Source organism: Lipotes vexillifer, unplaced genomic scaffold, assembly GCF_000442215.2.
Source record: "Lipotes vexillifer unplaced genomic scaffold, Lipotes_vexillifer_v1.1 scaffold71, whole genome shotgun sequence".
NCBI lineage: Eukaryota > Metazoa > Chordata > Mammalia > Artiodactyla > Lipotidae > Lipotes > Lipotes vexillifer.
The window spans coordinates 2,246,318-2,262,326 of NW_006793703.1; the positions used below are offsets into that span (position 1 = coordinate 2,246,318).

At 41.6% G+C, this 16,009-nt stretch overlaps 1 protein-coding gene across 1 annotated transcript; it reads left to right on the top strand.

Annotated features, from left to right (window-relative positions):
• The first annotated feature begins 56 nt into the window (after positions 1 to 56).
• STMP1 (short transmembrane mitochondrial protein 1) lies at positions 57 to 8,746 on the top strand. Its single transcript, XM_007466586.1, has 3 exons — positions 57 to 71; positions 7,474 to 7,527; positions 8,672 to 8,746. Exons 1-3 carry the CDS (start codon positions 57 to 59, stop codon positions 8,744 to 8,746), a joined length of 144 nt encoding a protein of 47 aa, XP_007466648.1.
• The last annotated feature ends 7,263 nt before the right edge of the window (positions 8,747 to 16,009 follow it).

Consider the following 16,009-nt stretch of genomic DNA (forward strand, 5'->3'; position numbering starts at 1 on the left):
ACTCTCGGACGGCTTACGGAGCTACAGTTGACCTACGCGTCCTCCCTGCCGACACTATGCTCCAGTTCCTGGTGAGTGGAGCTGCCGAGGAGCGAGCTGGGAGCCCTGGGCGTGGGTCCCTCGGGTCCCACTGGCCCCCGCGCCTGCTAGTCGCCTGGCGGGGTGGGCTGCGGGGTTTTGTTTCTGCCTCACCCAAATCCTTTGGCCGGCATTTTTCTGCCTCCCTTCAAGTCCCTAAAACTTTTGAGGGGTCAGAGCGTGCGTTTTCAAAGCTCTTCGGTGACGTGCCCGCGTGCTTTGTGTATTCCTCGAGTTAAGGCTCCCGGGGTCCTTAATGACTTTTTCTGCACTGCCACCCCCTGACGTAGACACATACCCCGTCGACTTAGAGCCCTGCTGGTTGGCGTCTTTGAAAACGTAGGAGGGCCAGGAATAAACTCTAAAGGAGTAAACCGCCAGAATTAGAGGCCTGGGGTGCCCTCATCAGACCTTTTATAGCTTCCAGACGGAGGATGGCTGGTTGCTGGCCTGAGTCAGGCCCTGGTGTACAAATAATTTTTCCAAAATGCTCACTCTAGGATAAAACGACTGTTACCATGAGTAAGTAAATTATTTTTCATGGGTCTTTACTTCAGTTAAAAGCGGGTTTTCTGGCAAAGCCCCAGTGTGTTTCAAAGATTGCCTGGTTGAAGGTTTCAGGAGGACTTGCCAAACTTCCAGGTGAAAGTCTTTCTTCCAGGTTTTCGTGCCTTCAAAACGGGATGTTTAAATTTTGATTCTGATAAGAGGCAGGTATTCTAATACCTTCCAGGTGGCCGATGGAAATTGAGTGCTCTTGGGATGAGATACTTTCCCAAATGTTACGTTCTTTATGAAAGAGATTAAAGAAGAAAAAAGTGCCCCTCTGTCCTTTTTGAGATGGTAATTAATTTTTCAATCTCTAGGCCGGAAAGAGTATCCTTGACGTAAACTGCCTAAACAAGACATGGCTACACCTCTGCTTCTGGAAGTTTCTCCAGTGTCCTAACTGGGTATTAGCTTAGGAGTCAGTAGAAATAATTACTGCCATATGGTTGTAGGAAACACTCAGGTTAAAAACAGTGTCAGCCCCAAAGTGTGAGATGATGTAATTGAGTCTCCTGTACAGCCGTAGCTCATTGATAACTGGGAGGAAGCACATGGATTCATTTACACTTAACTTTCTAAGTACCTTTGCAGAGTGACTATTTGGTTTTGAAATAAACTTTTGCTGTGTATGAATATGGATGTGACTGATATGCAAATTCAGAATTCTCAGCATTTAAGGAGAGATGCCGAAGCCATTCATTAAATTCCTAGCTCAGAAGTAACAAGGATGTTCTCCCACCTCCTCATTGCATTTGTTGAAAGAAGTAATAGCATTACTTTACCTTGATTCTAACTCTGTCAAATGATTCACCAGCTCATTTGAACTTGGGCGAATCTTTCTCCTTGCTTTCAGCCATCTTATCTATAAAACAATGGGGTTGATGTAGATGATCCCTAAGATCTCCTCGAGCTTTTAACCTGTGACCAGCCATCACGTCCTAGTGCTTAAGAGGTCAGATTCCAGAATCAGACTCCTGCCTTTGAATTATCATTTTTAAGCAGTGGGAACTTGGGAAGTTATTTAAATTCTTTATGCTTCAGTTTTCACATCTGAAAATGGGAGCCTACTTCATGGTTTTATTGTGAGGATTAAAAATGAGTTAATACATTAAAGTACTTGAAACAATGACAGTAAGGACTCAGATATTGTTCATTTCTCCTTGGATTAAAATATTTGCCCATCATCCCTATATCGAAACTTGCTCCTGTGGTCCTGCTGCGTCTTTCCCCTTCCTTGTACTGCAGTAGCTTCCTTAATTGCAGCATGGTTTAGCCAGTTTGGTGTAAGGAAACTTTTGAAGCTTTTAAAGGGAAACCTGATATGATGGGCACTGCTTGTGGCTTGTGTACACTGCCTGTTGTACTGTTACTGGGGTAATGTATTGCTTTTCTTATCTCTCAGAGCAGCAGCACCTGGTACTCTTAATCACCTCTTTAATCCCTCCTCCCTTGGCTTTTGGATACTGCATCTCAGTGCTTTCCAATATTCTTACACATTGTAACACACATGGACATTTTTTAAAAAATAAATTTATAATTTTATTTTTGGCTGTGTTGGGTCTTTGTTGCTGCATGCAGGCTTTCTCTAGTTGCAGCGAGCGGGGGCTACTCTTTGTTGTGGTGCATGGGCTTCTCATTGCAGTGGCTTCTCTTGTTGCGGAGCATGGGCTCTAGGCACGCGGACTTCAGTAGTTGTGGCACGTGGGCTCAGTAGATGTGGCACGTGGGCTCAGTAGTTGTGGCTCGCAGGCTTTAGAGCAAAGGCTCAGTAGTTGTGGTGCACGGGCTTAGTTGCCCTGCGGCATCTGGGATCTTCCCAGACCAAGGCTCGAACCTGTGTCCCGTGTATTGGCAGGCAGATTCTCAACCACTGCGCCACCAGGGAAGCCCTGGAGGTCCGAAATCTTACTGTTTTTTTTTTTTAGTTTTGAGATACAGTTAGTTCACATATCATACAATTCACCCATTTAAGGATTTAATGGATTTAGTAGGATTTAGTGTTTTTTTAATATGTTCACAGAGTTAAGCAAGCATCACCACTATCTAATTTTTATATCTAATATTTTATTGCCCCCCACAAAGAAACTCCATACCATTAGCATTCATTTCTCATTCCTCTCACACCTAGCCCTGGACAACCACTAATTTATTTTGTGTCTCTCTGGATTTGCCTATTCTGGACATTTCCTTTAAGTTAAATCATGCAATACGTGGTCTTTTCTGACTGCCTCTCACTTGGCGTAATGTTTTCAAGGTTTATCCATGTTGTAGCATGAATCAGGACTTCATTCCTTTTTATGGTTGATTATTATTACATTTTGTGAATATGCCACATTTTGTTAATTCATGGACATTTGGGTTGTTTCCACCTTTTGGCTATTATGAATAATCTTGCTATGAACATTCATGTAGTTTTTATGTAGGTACATGTAGGTACATGTTTCAGTTTTCTTGGTTATATACCCTAAAGTGGAATTGCTGCATCAGATGGTAATTCTGTGCACAGCTTTTTGAGGATTTGCAAGACTTTTCCAAAGTGGCTATATCATTTTACATTCCCACCAGCAATGTATGAAGGTTCTCCATATCCTTGCCAACACTTATACATCTTTTGGATTTAAGTCGCCCTAGTGGGTGCGATGAGACACCTCATTGTGGTTTTGATCTGCATTTCCTTAATGACTAATGATGTTTTCATGTGTTTGTTGGCTGTTTATTTGTATATCTTCTTTGGAGAAGTGTCTATTCAAATCCTTTGCTTGTTTTAAAATTGGGTTGTCTTTTTATCATTCAGTCATAAGAATTCCTTATGTATTCTGGGTACAAGTCCCTTATCAGATATATGATTTGCACATATTTATTTCATTCTGTGGGTTCTCTTCACTTCCTTGTTGGTACTCTTTTTTTTTTTTTTTTTTTTTTTTTTTTTTTTTTTTTGGGGTACGCGGGCCTCTCACTGTTGTGGCCTCTCCCGTTGTGGAGCACAGGCTCTGGACGCGCAGGCTCAGCAGCCGTGGCTCACGGGCCCAGCCGCTCCGCAGAATGTGGGATCCTCCTGGACCAGGGCACGAACGCGTGTCCCCTGCATCGGCAGGCGGACTCCCAACCACTGCGCCACCAGGGAAGCCCCTTGTTGGTATTCTTTGAAACACAAATGTTTTAAATTTTGATAAAATCAAATTTATCTATTTTTTTTTTTTTGTTACTTGTGCTTTTGGTGTCATATCTAAGAAACCATCGCCTACCCCAAGATCATGAAGATTTACTCGTATGTTTTTTCCTAAGAGATTTACAGTTTTAAGTCTTAAATTTAGGTCTTTGATCCATTTTAAGTTAAGTTTTGTTTATGATGTGAAGTAGGGGTCCAACTTCATTCTTTTGCATGTGGATATCCAGTTGTGCCAGCATTCTTTCCCCATTGCATGTCTTAGCCCCCTTGTTGAAAAATCACATGACCATAAATGTAAGGGTTTATTCCTGGACCCTTTATTCTATTCCATTGATCTTCATTGATTTTAAAGAAGAAAAACAATTCATTCGTGTTTGCTTGCTATCCTGTGTGCCTTCTCTAATCTGTATTTTTTCAGCCTTTTTTGGGAACAGCTGTCAGGTGAATGCTTACAAAGCAGTGCTTTCATGTTGCTGCTGATAAAGAGCAGTCAGTGGCTCCCCACCGTTTTGTAAATGAACTAAACTCCATTGCTTGTTTTTCGAAGTCCATCAGCTAGCCTTACCCAGCTCTCTGTACTAGTATTTCTCTCCATTTTTTAGTTCAAATCCACTTTTCTAATTGGGCCTATTTCTTTTATTCAGGTCATCACATTGTCATTCCTATCTTGTACCTTGATTCTCCACAGTCACGTCCCTTTCCAGTTTAAATTTTAACACTTCCTCAGCATCTTTAGAGCCTTCAATAACAAGTTGAGGTACACCGATCTCTTTCAGGTATGGTTTCTTAAAAGAATCACTTCTGTATCACTCATTTTGTTACTTAATTCATGACTCGGTTCTGGTTTTTCATGCATCTATTACATTCAAGATCCTGTGCTGGGTGCTGCTTTCTGTTGTTATATAACTATTTTACTTATATGTAGCTTTTCTTTCTATACATCATATAAATTCTTTAAGATAGAGACCATTTTATAATCTTTTCACAGGGCTGGATATGAAATTGATTTTCAGGATATAAGGGACTGTAATCCTTTAATCAGAACCTTTGGAGGCCAGATGTATTTGGGAGGATTTTTTTCAGATTTCTTCTCACCTGTTTGTCCTCTACATTACTTCGCTCATGTCACTCCTCGGTCCCCAAACTTCTGGTGTTTTACCATTTATTGTCCCCAATATGTTTGTGAGAAGAAACTAAGTATTCCTAAAGTCTCAAAATGATGGCAGAGAGGACATAATAGTGATGTATTTAGTGTTGAGCTTGGGAAGAAGGCATTTCCCTTCCTTCTGCACTATCTTCTCTGCAGGGAGTACTATGGGGGGACCCTGTGATATGGAGGAAGACCATGGTGATAGCGTCCAGCCATCGGGATGGACCACTGAGGAGGCTTCCAGGTCTTGGCCTGGAGGAGGTTAAGCATTCTTGGTCTGCAGAGAGGCTTCAGACTCATTCGAGACGTTTTATACTCTGGCTCCAGTCTAACTTCTCAGACTAATGAGTCCCTGTTCCTCAGATTTAGATTTTATTTTTTGAGATCCTTTATTTATTCAGATTAAAATGTTTTACCTTTCTAAACTTGTCTGTTGAGTATCCCATGAACAACATATAAATGCTTTTCTGGTGTCATGCATTTTCCTCACATTTCTCTTCATGTGTCCATTTGTCTCATGTTGTTTATGTAATTTTACAATATCCCATTGGTAGACCTAGCAATATTCTGAAACTGGAATTGGATATGACTTGTCTTGAGACCCATGGTTTTTGTTTTGTGTTTTAAAATAACTGCTATTTTTTTCATGTGCCCTGATGCCTCGTGAAATTGCCAAAATGAAGACACATTAGATATGCCATATTTATTTTGAGACACATGTGGTAAGAACCAAGAATCCTAGAATGTTGGAGCTAGAAGGAGCATTGTTAGTATAATGTTTTAGAAATCAGGAAACTCAGATCGGCAAAGCACCAAGGAGGTTAAGTGTCATGCCTAAAGGTACACAGCTAGACAGTGGTAGAACCAGAACTCTAATTTATTTTTCTTGAAATTTTTCAACCCTCTGTTCTTTGTGTTTGGTGTTAGAGCTAACATTCTTAGATGATTTATTTCCCCTCTTCTTTTTTTTTTTGCGGTACATGGGCCTCTCACTGTTGTGGCCTCTCCCATTGCGGAGCACAGGGTCCGGACGTGCAGGCTCAGTGGCCACGGTTCACGGGCCCAGCTGCTCCGTGGCATGTGGGATCTTCCCGGACCGGAGCACGAACCCGTGTCCCCTGCATCAGCAGGCGGACTCTCAACCACTGCGCCACCAGGGAAGCCCTTCCCCTCTTCTTTTAAGCAAATTTAATACTCTTTCTGGATTTGGAAAACCTCTGACTGCCTGGTTTCAACCCATAGGAGTGAAAAAAATCATTTTGCTTCTTGGTGCACATTGGTAAAAATATTCACAAGATATGTTTGATTAATCAAATGATCAGAAAATGGTCTGTGGTTAGACTTGATAGCCTCTTTTATGCTTCTTGTCTTACAACGAACCTATTTAAATTATGCTTTTGGTGTTTAAAGCTTAGTAAGCTTAAAACTTATTAAGGATCCAGCTGTGTTCTGAACTCCAACTTGTTCTCTGTTCTCCAACTTGAAGGTGATTCGACCACACCACATATGACCATTAGTGTTAAGTGCTGCGCTTTGTTTTTCTCTGTTAACCTCTGCTGTGTATTGAATAGGAGTGACACTGATTAAAGAAAATGATAAAAAAAATCAGATGCCAGTTCACATTTATAAAATTAGAAGTTAGGCGTTCAGTTGGAGATTTTTAATTATTGGGGGAAAAAACCCAGGAAATTATAGATCATCATTAAAACTCCAATCTTAAGGAACTTTGAAACTCTTTTGGTGTGAAGGGAGTGCTTTAAATTTTTCATGAAACAGTTTTTGTTCAGGAACAGTCACCCAGTGGGATAAACACAGTTCTCTAAAAATCGTGCCTGTCTCTCTTGTCACTGATTAAGAGATGGTTAGGGGACCTGTGTTCTCCACAGGTCTTAAGTGCCCTGCCCATTAGATTCCATCCAGGGCAGAGTGCTAAACCATGTGCTATCTCAGTTGCATGTCAGCTTCCTGCTTTATCTCACTGTATATTTTAGTGTTTGAGTGTGAATCTAATTTAGGTTGTCCTGTGCTCCTGTTATGAATGGCCATGTCCTAGGCCTCAGGTGCCTCTTGAAATATGAAGAGATTGAACTGTGAAGGTCCCTTCATTTTCTAAGATCCTACAATTTAGCCGAATGCTTTTTAAAATTGAATACTTTTTACTTGATGTAGCAAGAAATAAAAAATCTCAAAACCAAAAAAATAAAAATAAATAAACTGGCTTTTAACAACAAAAATCGGAATTTTGGCTTGAGTTTCTAGAACTTACAGCCAAATATTTATAAGGTCGATGTGTTCAGTACTACCGTATATTCTTTCGTATACTCTTTAACCTTTTGGGAGGATATTTCTGTGTTTATTTTATAGAAGAAAGATGTGAATTTCACGCTATGCACGGCCCTAGCCTGGACACCGGGGTCTTATAACTGTCCTGCGCTCCTTAGGAGAATATTATCCATGTAGTCTGGTGTGGTATCGGGTGGCACAGAGCTCCGTCTCCAGTGTGACTCTTCCTGTTCTATCCTTACAGCTTGGATTTACTCTTGGCAACGTGGTGGGAATGTATCTGGCTCAGAACTATGACGTAAGTGACCATATTCACGTCTTCCTTGATTTCACGTAACTAATACATAGTGACTTGTGTTTGCTGAAGTAAGGTATGCCTTCCAGCAAACAAGATCCATAGGTCTGAAGGAAAAGTCCTGAATTTTGTAGAAAGATTTTCCATTGTTTGAAAAAATAACAGAACTCACAGAAGCACCTGTCACCATAGGAGTGCAAAATCCCATCAGTTTAGGTGGTCTCATGGTGATCCTGAGCTGGGTTTGTTAGCATAGAGTAACACTGTTAGATTCTTACAGTTCTGTGGAAAATCAAGTGATACTTTAATTGGATAATCTTTTCAGCACCCTACCCAGTAGTAGAGATGACTGAGTAATTTGGAGGTGGATTCATATAGTGCAACACATTTAAGGAGAACAGCGTTTTGTGAAGTAGGGAGTTGTATTAGCTTCACTTTACAGATGGGGAAGTTGAAAATCAGGTGACACAAATGCCCATGAATGGGGATCCTAAAAGGTAATGCTTATTTTAAAGAGATAAGGAAGGGAAACATGATGTTAACTTTTTTTTTTTTTTCCGGTACGCGGGCCTCTCACTGTTGTGGCCTCTCGTGTTGCGGAGCACAGGCTCCGGACATGCAGGCTCAGTGGCCATGGCTCACGGGCCTAGCCGCTCCGCAGCATGTGGGATCTTCCCGGACCGGAGCACGAACCCGTGTCCCCTGCATCGGCAGGTGGACTCTTAACCACTGCGCCACCAGAGAAGCCCGATATTAACTTTTGATTTGTTTTATAGTGAAGCTTTTAGTGTGATAAAGGGAATTCCTTTTGTCAACCTTCACTTGAGTCATGTGGTTTTCTAGGCAGGTGCTTGTTAATTTATGTCACATTTATTGTTTATATGTACAACTTTTACTTGGCGCTGAATTGAGGGGCTAAGTGGGTATATAAAAGTAGAAGTCAGGTTCTGGCTTTTGGGGAGGGAGGCAACTTTAACTTACATCTTTTGGTATCCTTCTTAGGCAATTATGAGGCTAAGAAAGACCACTGTTGAACAGGTTTCTTTTAGAGGAAAAGTAAAAAATCCATTTATCTTTAGAGGAAGAGAAATGAAAAAATATTGATTAGGTAGATGTGAAATGATAATAATCTCTTTTCTCTTTAAAGATACCAAACCTGGCTAAAAAACTTGAAGAAATTAAAAAGGACGTGGATGCCAAGAAGAAACCCCCTAGTTCATGAGGCCGACTCCAGCACTGCTTCCTGGATAAACTGATTCTGCTGTTCTTGAGGGCCTCCTTTACCATCTGAACCAAAAGCTTTTGTTTTCATCTCTAGCCTCAGCAATTTTCTTCTTTGCTAGACCCTGCATTGCCTTACAGCACAAATGGGGCCACAAGTTAAGAACAGCCCTTACTTTTCCAACATCCTCACTTCTTCCCTTCCTCCTTCCAGCCACTTGGGAGGTCCTGAGAATGGAATTATGGTGCTAGATTAGTAAACATGACCTTTAATTAGTAGTCTCTCCCTTCTTCTTTGGGATTTCTACTACCGCTTTCAAAAGAAAAATTGATGAGTTTTGTATAGCTGATGAGATATAAATAATGCTGATTTCACAGTCTAGAAATCATACTGGGTGTTTAAACCTTTGGTACTAAATTATGTTGTTTCAAAGTAGTAATTAAAATGAAAATCTAGAAGCCAGTTTCTGGTGAGTTATCCACTAATTTTATGTTGTTGTCAGGAAGCTCCATAGTTGCTAATTTAACCAATAAGTCAATTTGCTATTCATTAACCAAGAAACTCTGTTCTGAGAACCCCATCAGGAACTGGGGAATTGAAAAGTATTTAAAGTAATGGCCTTTGTCCTCAGTAGAATTCATAGTCTAGTATTCATGTTTTTTCCTAATGATGCATTTGATCTGGCTCTGTTCTCTCATAAGAATCATACTTATTTTATGGGATTACAGGCACATTTGACATTACATGGTAGATAAATGAGAAGTTGTCTATAAAGGAAATTTTATGCCTTTTTACATTAAAAAATGTATTTAAATTATAACTTTATAGTGATTCTCCTAAGACTTTTTGTGTTTTTCTTTCTGCAGCCATAAATTACTCTTGTAATTTTACAAGTGTACAATCAGTCCATAATTTTTTTTAATTGAAAAAAAGTTTAAATACCTAACTTTTCCCCTGGGTCAGTACAAAGTGATCTGTGTTGTCCCCCAGCTCCTAGTTCCTCTCCCTGGAGTCAGGCACTCGCTAGTTTCCTGTATCCTTTTGTGAAAGATTTTGTGCCTGAACAAACACATGTACATGGGGGTTTTTATACAAATGATAACAAACTATATACAGTGTTTTCCCCAGTGGAGGTCATTCCGTATCAGTAGGTAAGGAACAAAGAAACTCTTTCCTTTTTTTGGCTACATAAGGTTCTACTGAACGAATATACCATAATTTATTTAATCTGCTCCTGAGGAACATTTAGGTTGTTTCCTATCTGTTGCTATTACAGTGATAACCTTGAACCTAATGTTATTATACATATCTGTGCAGGGGGATAGCTCCAAGCTAAAGTCCTGGAAGTGTATTTTACACTAAATATAAATAAAGGCCCATTTCACTGGGTGTTTTGTTCCAGAGGGCTTGTTGGGCAGCTTCACTGATGACACCATTTCTGAAGACATTTTAGCAGAATTAGTAAACTGGAAGAATGGTTTAGAGACCGTTTTTTTCAGACAGTGATGCCGCTGATACTAAATGTGATTATAAAATGAAGTGATTCTGCTTCTCTTTGGAAACATGGATCTTTCATTACATGGAGATAAGTTTTGTCCCTGCAGGTTGTACTGGTGCATGAGACAGGTTAGGATCATATTATGGTTGGCTTCTCCCTTGCAGTGTGATCAGGGGCAAGCAGCTTATTTTTCTGAAACTGTTGTGTTCTCTGTAAGATGTGGATACAATACCTACCTCATAGGGCTTCCATGAGAAACAGTAGAAATAATGTATGTGATGTGTAGCACAGTGCTTTGCAAATTGTCCAATAAATAGTAGGTATTAGTCCAAACATGATGCTTTTGGTCAGAATACTTTTGTTTTTCTGCACTCACTTTTGGAGCCAGTTTATGAACTGTGCAAAATTTGTCATTATTCTATGGTCACTCTCTTTGTTGATGAAAATCTATAGTATGCACCTTGATCATACCACCTGGCTTACAAGGTTTGATCTTGAACAACCAAATCCTTGAAGGCTAGAGGTTTACCATCCTTGAGGGTATTCAAAATGCCACAAGCTTGGAAAACTGTTTCCAAAGAGGGATCCCTTGTTATCAGCCATGGAGCATTGTTATTTGTGCGTGTGTTCTCCCAGAGTGGCTTCTTTGAGGGTCACTTGGACGTTGGAGAATTAGGTCTCTATAATTATATATTGTAAACAAAGCTTGTTTGGACTTGGAGCTTCCCTCAGGAGTGACACTTAACCTCGATGACAGGATCATTTCTGCCAGTGGGAGCCACCCAGCAAATCACTTTCACCGTGTAAACTGCTACACAATGAACGCAGGCTGACTTCCTGGTCACCATTCAGAGCCCCTCTCCTAGTTTTAGGTTCTTGCAGGAGTGAAAAGGAGCTCGGAGTTCTCAGGCAGGATCATCTTCACTGAGATATATTGTTGGAGGAAACCAGAACCATCATGGCTTTTTAAGGGGTGTGGTTATTGTGATTGTGGCACTGAAAGGTACATTTCCTGGGTGTTTTGTAGAGGCCCTTGCCTTACAAAGCAGCGGAGGGATGGAAAGAACCATTGCAAGACATGCCTTTTTTTCTTTTAAAAAAGTTTGAAAACTACTGATGTGACTTAAGGAAACTTTTTGCTACACCTGACCTTAAGAGGGTTACATAAAATTCTACTGAAGGTTACTCACATGTGAAAAATAAGACTTCAGGGTTTATGTTGGGAACCTAAAAAATACATTGAACTGGAAAGCTTATTCTTAAACTGTAACACTCCCAAACAAAAAAAAAAAAACCAAAGGGAGAGAAAAAAACAAAAGAACCTTACTTAAAATTGTTAAAAGGCACTGTATTTTATGAGTTGAAGTTACCAGTTGATGTCTTTAGATGTCTCTTCTGATTTAGTGGGGTTTTTTTGTTTTTTGTTTTTTTGCGGTACTTGGGCCTCTCCCTGTCGTGGCCTCTCCCGTTGTGGAGCACAGGCTCCGGACGCGCAGGCTCAGCGGCCATGGCTCACGGGCCCAGCCGCTCCGCGGCATGTGGGATCCTCCCGGACCAGGGCACGAACCCGTGTCCCCTGCACCGGCAGGCGGACTCTCAACCACTGCACCACCAGGGAAGCCCTGATTTAGTGTTTTATACAATTAAGCAGTTTTGATTTAAAGGGACAATATTATTTCCTTCTTTCTAACTCATAGTGAACTTTAAAAAAAAATTAATTCATGGCTGCATTGGGTCTTCATTGCTGCACGGGCTTTTTCTAGTTGTTGTGAGCAGGGGCTACCCTTCGTTGCGGTGCATGGGCTTTTCATTGCAGTGGCTACTCTTGTTGCAGAGCACGGGCTGTAGGGCGCGTGGGCTTCAGTAGTTGTGGCACGTGGGCTCAGTAGTTGTGGCTCATGGGCTCAGTAGTTGTGGCACACGGGCTTAGTTGCTCCATGGCATGTGAAATCTTCCCGGACTAGGGCTCGAACCTGTGTCCCCTGCATTGGCAGGCGGATTCTTAACCCCTGCGCCACCAGGGAAGCCCCTTCTTTCTAACTCATTTACTCAATTTTCATTTGTGTGACTGTAGAGAAAAGTCAGGATGTGTGGGTTTTCCAGTCATCTGTACTTAACGGGTTCATGGAGCATTTAACATGCATCATGTTTTCACTTCCACTGGGCAGTAATAAGTCAATTTGCTATTCATTAACCAAGAAACTCTGTTCTGAGAACCCCATCAGGAACTGGGGAATTGAAAAGTATTTAAAGTAATGGCCTTTGTCCTCAGTAGAATTCATAGTCTAGTATTCATGTTTTTTCCTAATGATGCATTTGATCTGGCTCTGTTCTCTCATAAGAATCATACTTATTTTATGGGATTACAGGCACATTTGACATTACATGGTAGATAAATGAGAAGTTGTCTATAAAGGAAATTTTATGCCTTTTTACATTAAAAAATGTATTTAAATTATAACTTTATAGTGATTCTCCTAAGACTTTTTGTGTTTTTCTTTCTGCAGCCATAAATTACTCTTGTAATTTTACAAGTGTACAATCAGTCCATAATTTTTTTTAATTGAAAAAAAGTTTAAATACCTAACTTTTCCCCTGGGTCAGTACAAAGTGATCTGTGTTGTCCCCCAGCTCCTAGTTCCTCTCCCTGGAGTCAGGCACTCGCTAGTTTCCTGTATCCTTTTGTGAAAGATTTTGTGCCTGAACAAACACATGTACATGGGGGTTTTTATACAAATGATAACAAACTATATACAGTGTTTTCCCCAGTGGAGGTCATTCCGTATCAGTAGGTAAGGAACAAAGAAACTCTTTCCTTTTTTTGGCTACATAAGGTTCTACTGAACGAATATACCATAATTTATTTAATCTGCTCCTGAGGAACATTTAGGTTGTTTCCTATCTGTTGCTATTACAGTGATAACCTTGAACCTAATGTTATTATACATATCTGTGCAGGGGGATAGCTCCAAGCTAAAGTCCTGGAAGTGTATTTTACACTAAATATAAATAAAGGCCCATTTCACTGGGTGTTTTGTTCCAGAGGGCTTGTTGGGCAGCTTCACTGATGACACCATTTCTGAAGACATTTTAGCAGAATTAGTAAACTGGAAGAATGGTTTAGAGACCGTTTTTTTCAGACAGTGATGCCGCTGATACTAAATGTGATTATAAAATGAAGTGATTCTGCTTCTCTTTGGAAACATGGATCTTTCATTACATGGAGATAAGTTTTGTCCCTGCAGGTTGTACTGGTGCATGAGACAGGTTAGGATCATATTATGGTTGGCTTCTCCCTTGCAGTGTGATCAGGGGCAAGCAGCTTATTTTTCTGAAACTGTTGTGTTCTCTGTAAGATGTGGATACAATACCTACCTCATAGGGCTTCCATGAGAAACAGTAGAAATAATGTATGTGATGTGTAGCACAGTGCTTTGCAAATTGTCCAATAAATAGTAGGTATTAGTCCAAACATGATGCTTTTGGTCAGAATACTTTTGTTTTTCTGCACTCACTTTTGGAGCCAGTTTATGAACTGTGCAAAATTTGTCATTATTCTATGGTCACTCTCTTTGTTGATGAAAATCTATAGTATGCACCTTGATCATACCACCTGGCTTACAAGGTTTGATCTTGAACAACCAAATCCTTGAAGGCTAGAGGTTTACCATCCTTGAGGGTATTCAAAATGCCACAAGCTTGGAAAACTGTTTCCAAAGAGGGATCCCTTGTTATCAGCCATGGAGCATTGTTATTTGTGCGTGTGTTCTCCCAGAGTGGCTTCTTTGAGGGTCACTTGGACGTTGGAGAATTAGGTCTCTATAATTATATATTGTAAACAAAGCTTGTTTGGACTTGGAGCTTCCCTCAGGAGTGACACTTAACCTCGATGACAGGATCATTTCTGCCAGTGGGAGCCACCCAGCAAATCACTTTCACCGTGTAAACTGCTACACAATGAACGCAGGCTGACTTCCTGGTCACCATTCAGAGCCCCTCTCCTAGTTTTAGGTTCTTGCAGGAGTGAAAAGGAGCTCGGAGTTCTCAGGCAGGATCATCTTCACTGAGATATATTGTTGGAGGAAACCAGAACCATCATGGCTTTTTAAGGGGTGTGGTTATTGTGATTGTGGCACTGAAAGGTACATTTCCTGGGTGTTTTGTAGAGGCCCTTGCCTTACAAAGCAGCGGAGGGATGGAAAGAACCATTGCAAGACATGCCTTTTTTTCTTTTAAAAAAGTTTGAAAACTACTGATGTGACTTAAGGAAACTTTTTGCTACACCTGACCTTAAGAGGGTTACATAAAATTCTACTGAAGGTTACTCACATGTGAAAAATAAGACTTCAGGGTTTATGTTGGGAACCTAAAAAATACATTGAACTGGAAAGCTTATTCTTAAACTGTAACACTCCCAAACAAAAAAAAAAAAACCAAAGGGAGAGAAAAAAACAAAAGAACCTTACTTAAAATTGTTAAAAGGCACTGTATTTTATGAGTTGAAGTTACCAGTTGATGTCTTTAGATGTCTCTTCTGATTTAGTGGGGTTTTTTTGTTTTTTGTTTTTTTGCGGTACTTGGGCCTCTCCCTGTCGTGGCCTCTCCCGTTGTGGAGCACAGGCTCCGGACGCGCAGGCTCAGCGGCCATGGCTCACGGGCCCAGCCGCTCCGCGGCATGTGGGATCCTCCCGGACCAGGGCACGAACCCGTGTCCCCTGCACCGGCAGGCGGACTCTCAACCCACAGGCTCCGGACGCGCAGGCTCAGCGGCCATGGCTCACGGGCCCAGCCGCTCCGCGGCATGTGGGATCCTCCCGGACCAGGGCACGAACCCGTGTCCCCTGCACCGGCAGGCGGACTCTCAACCCACAGGCTCCGGACGCGCAGGCTCAGCGGCCATGGCTCACGGGCCCAGCCGCTCCGCGGCATGTGGGATCCTCCCGGACCAGGGCACGAACCCGTGTCCCCTGCACCGGCAGGCGGACTCTCAACCACTGCACCACCAGGGAAGCCCTGATTTAGTGTTTTATACAATTAAGCAGTTTTGATTTAAAGGGACAATATTATTTCCTTCTTTCTAACTCATAGTGAACTTTAAAAAAAAATTAATTCATGGCTGCATTGGGTCTTCATTGCTGCACGGGCTTTTTCTAGTTGTTGTGAGCAGGGGCTACCCTTCGTTGCGGTGCATGGGCTTTTCATTGCAGTGGCTACTCTTGTTGCAGAGCACGGGCTGTAGGGCGCGTGGGCTTCAGTAGTTGTGGCACGTGGGCTCAGTAGTTGTGGCTCATGGGCTCAGTAGTTGTGGCACACGGGCTTAGTTGCTCCATGGCATGTGAAATCTTCCCGGACTAGGGCTCGAACCTGTGTCCCCTGCATTGGCAGGCGGATTCTTAACCCCTGCGCCACCAGGGAAGCCCCTTCTTTCTAACTCATTTACTCAATTTTCATTTGTGTGACTGTAGAGAAAAGTCAGGATGTGTGGGTTTTCCAGTCATCTGTACTTAACGGGTTCATGGAGCATTTAACATGCATCATGTTTTCACTTCCACTGGGCAGTTCACTCCCTAGGTACTATGCTGATGTTTTGTTTTTCTGCGGAGCTCTCTCACATTTTAAATGCTTTTTCTGTTACTCCTCCTGAAGGAACACTATATACCGTACTGGAGCATATGAGGCTTTTCTTCAGCTTCCCGGCCCGGACTTTGCACGTACCATTTCCATGCCTTACACAGATGAATGAGTTCTTCTTTCCTTACTCACTG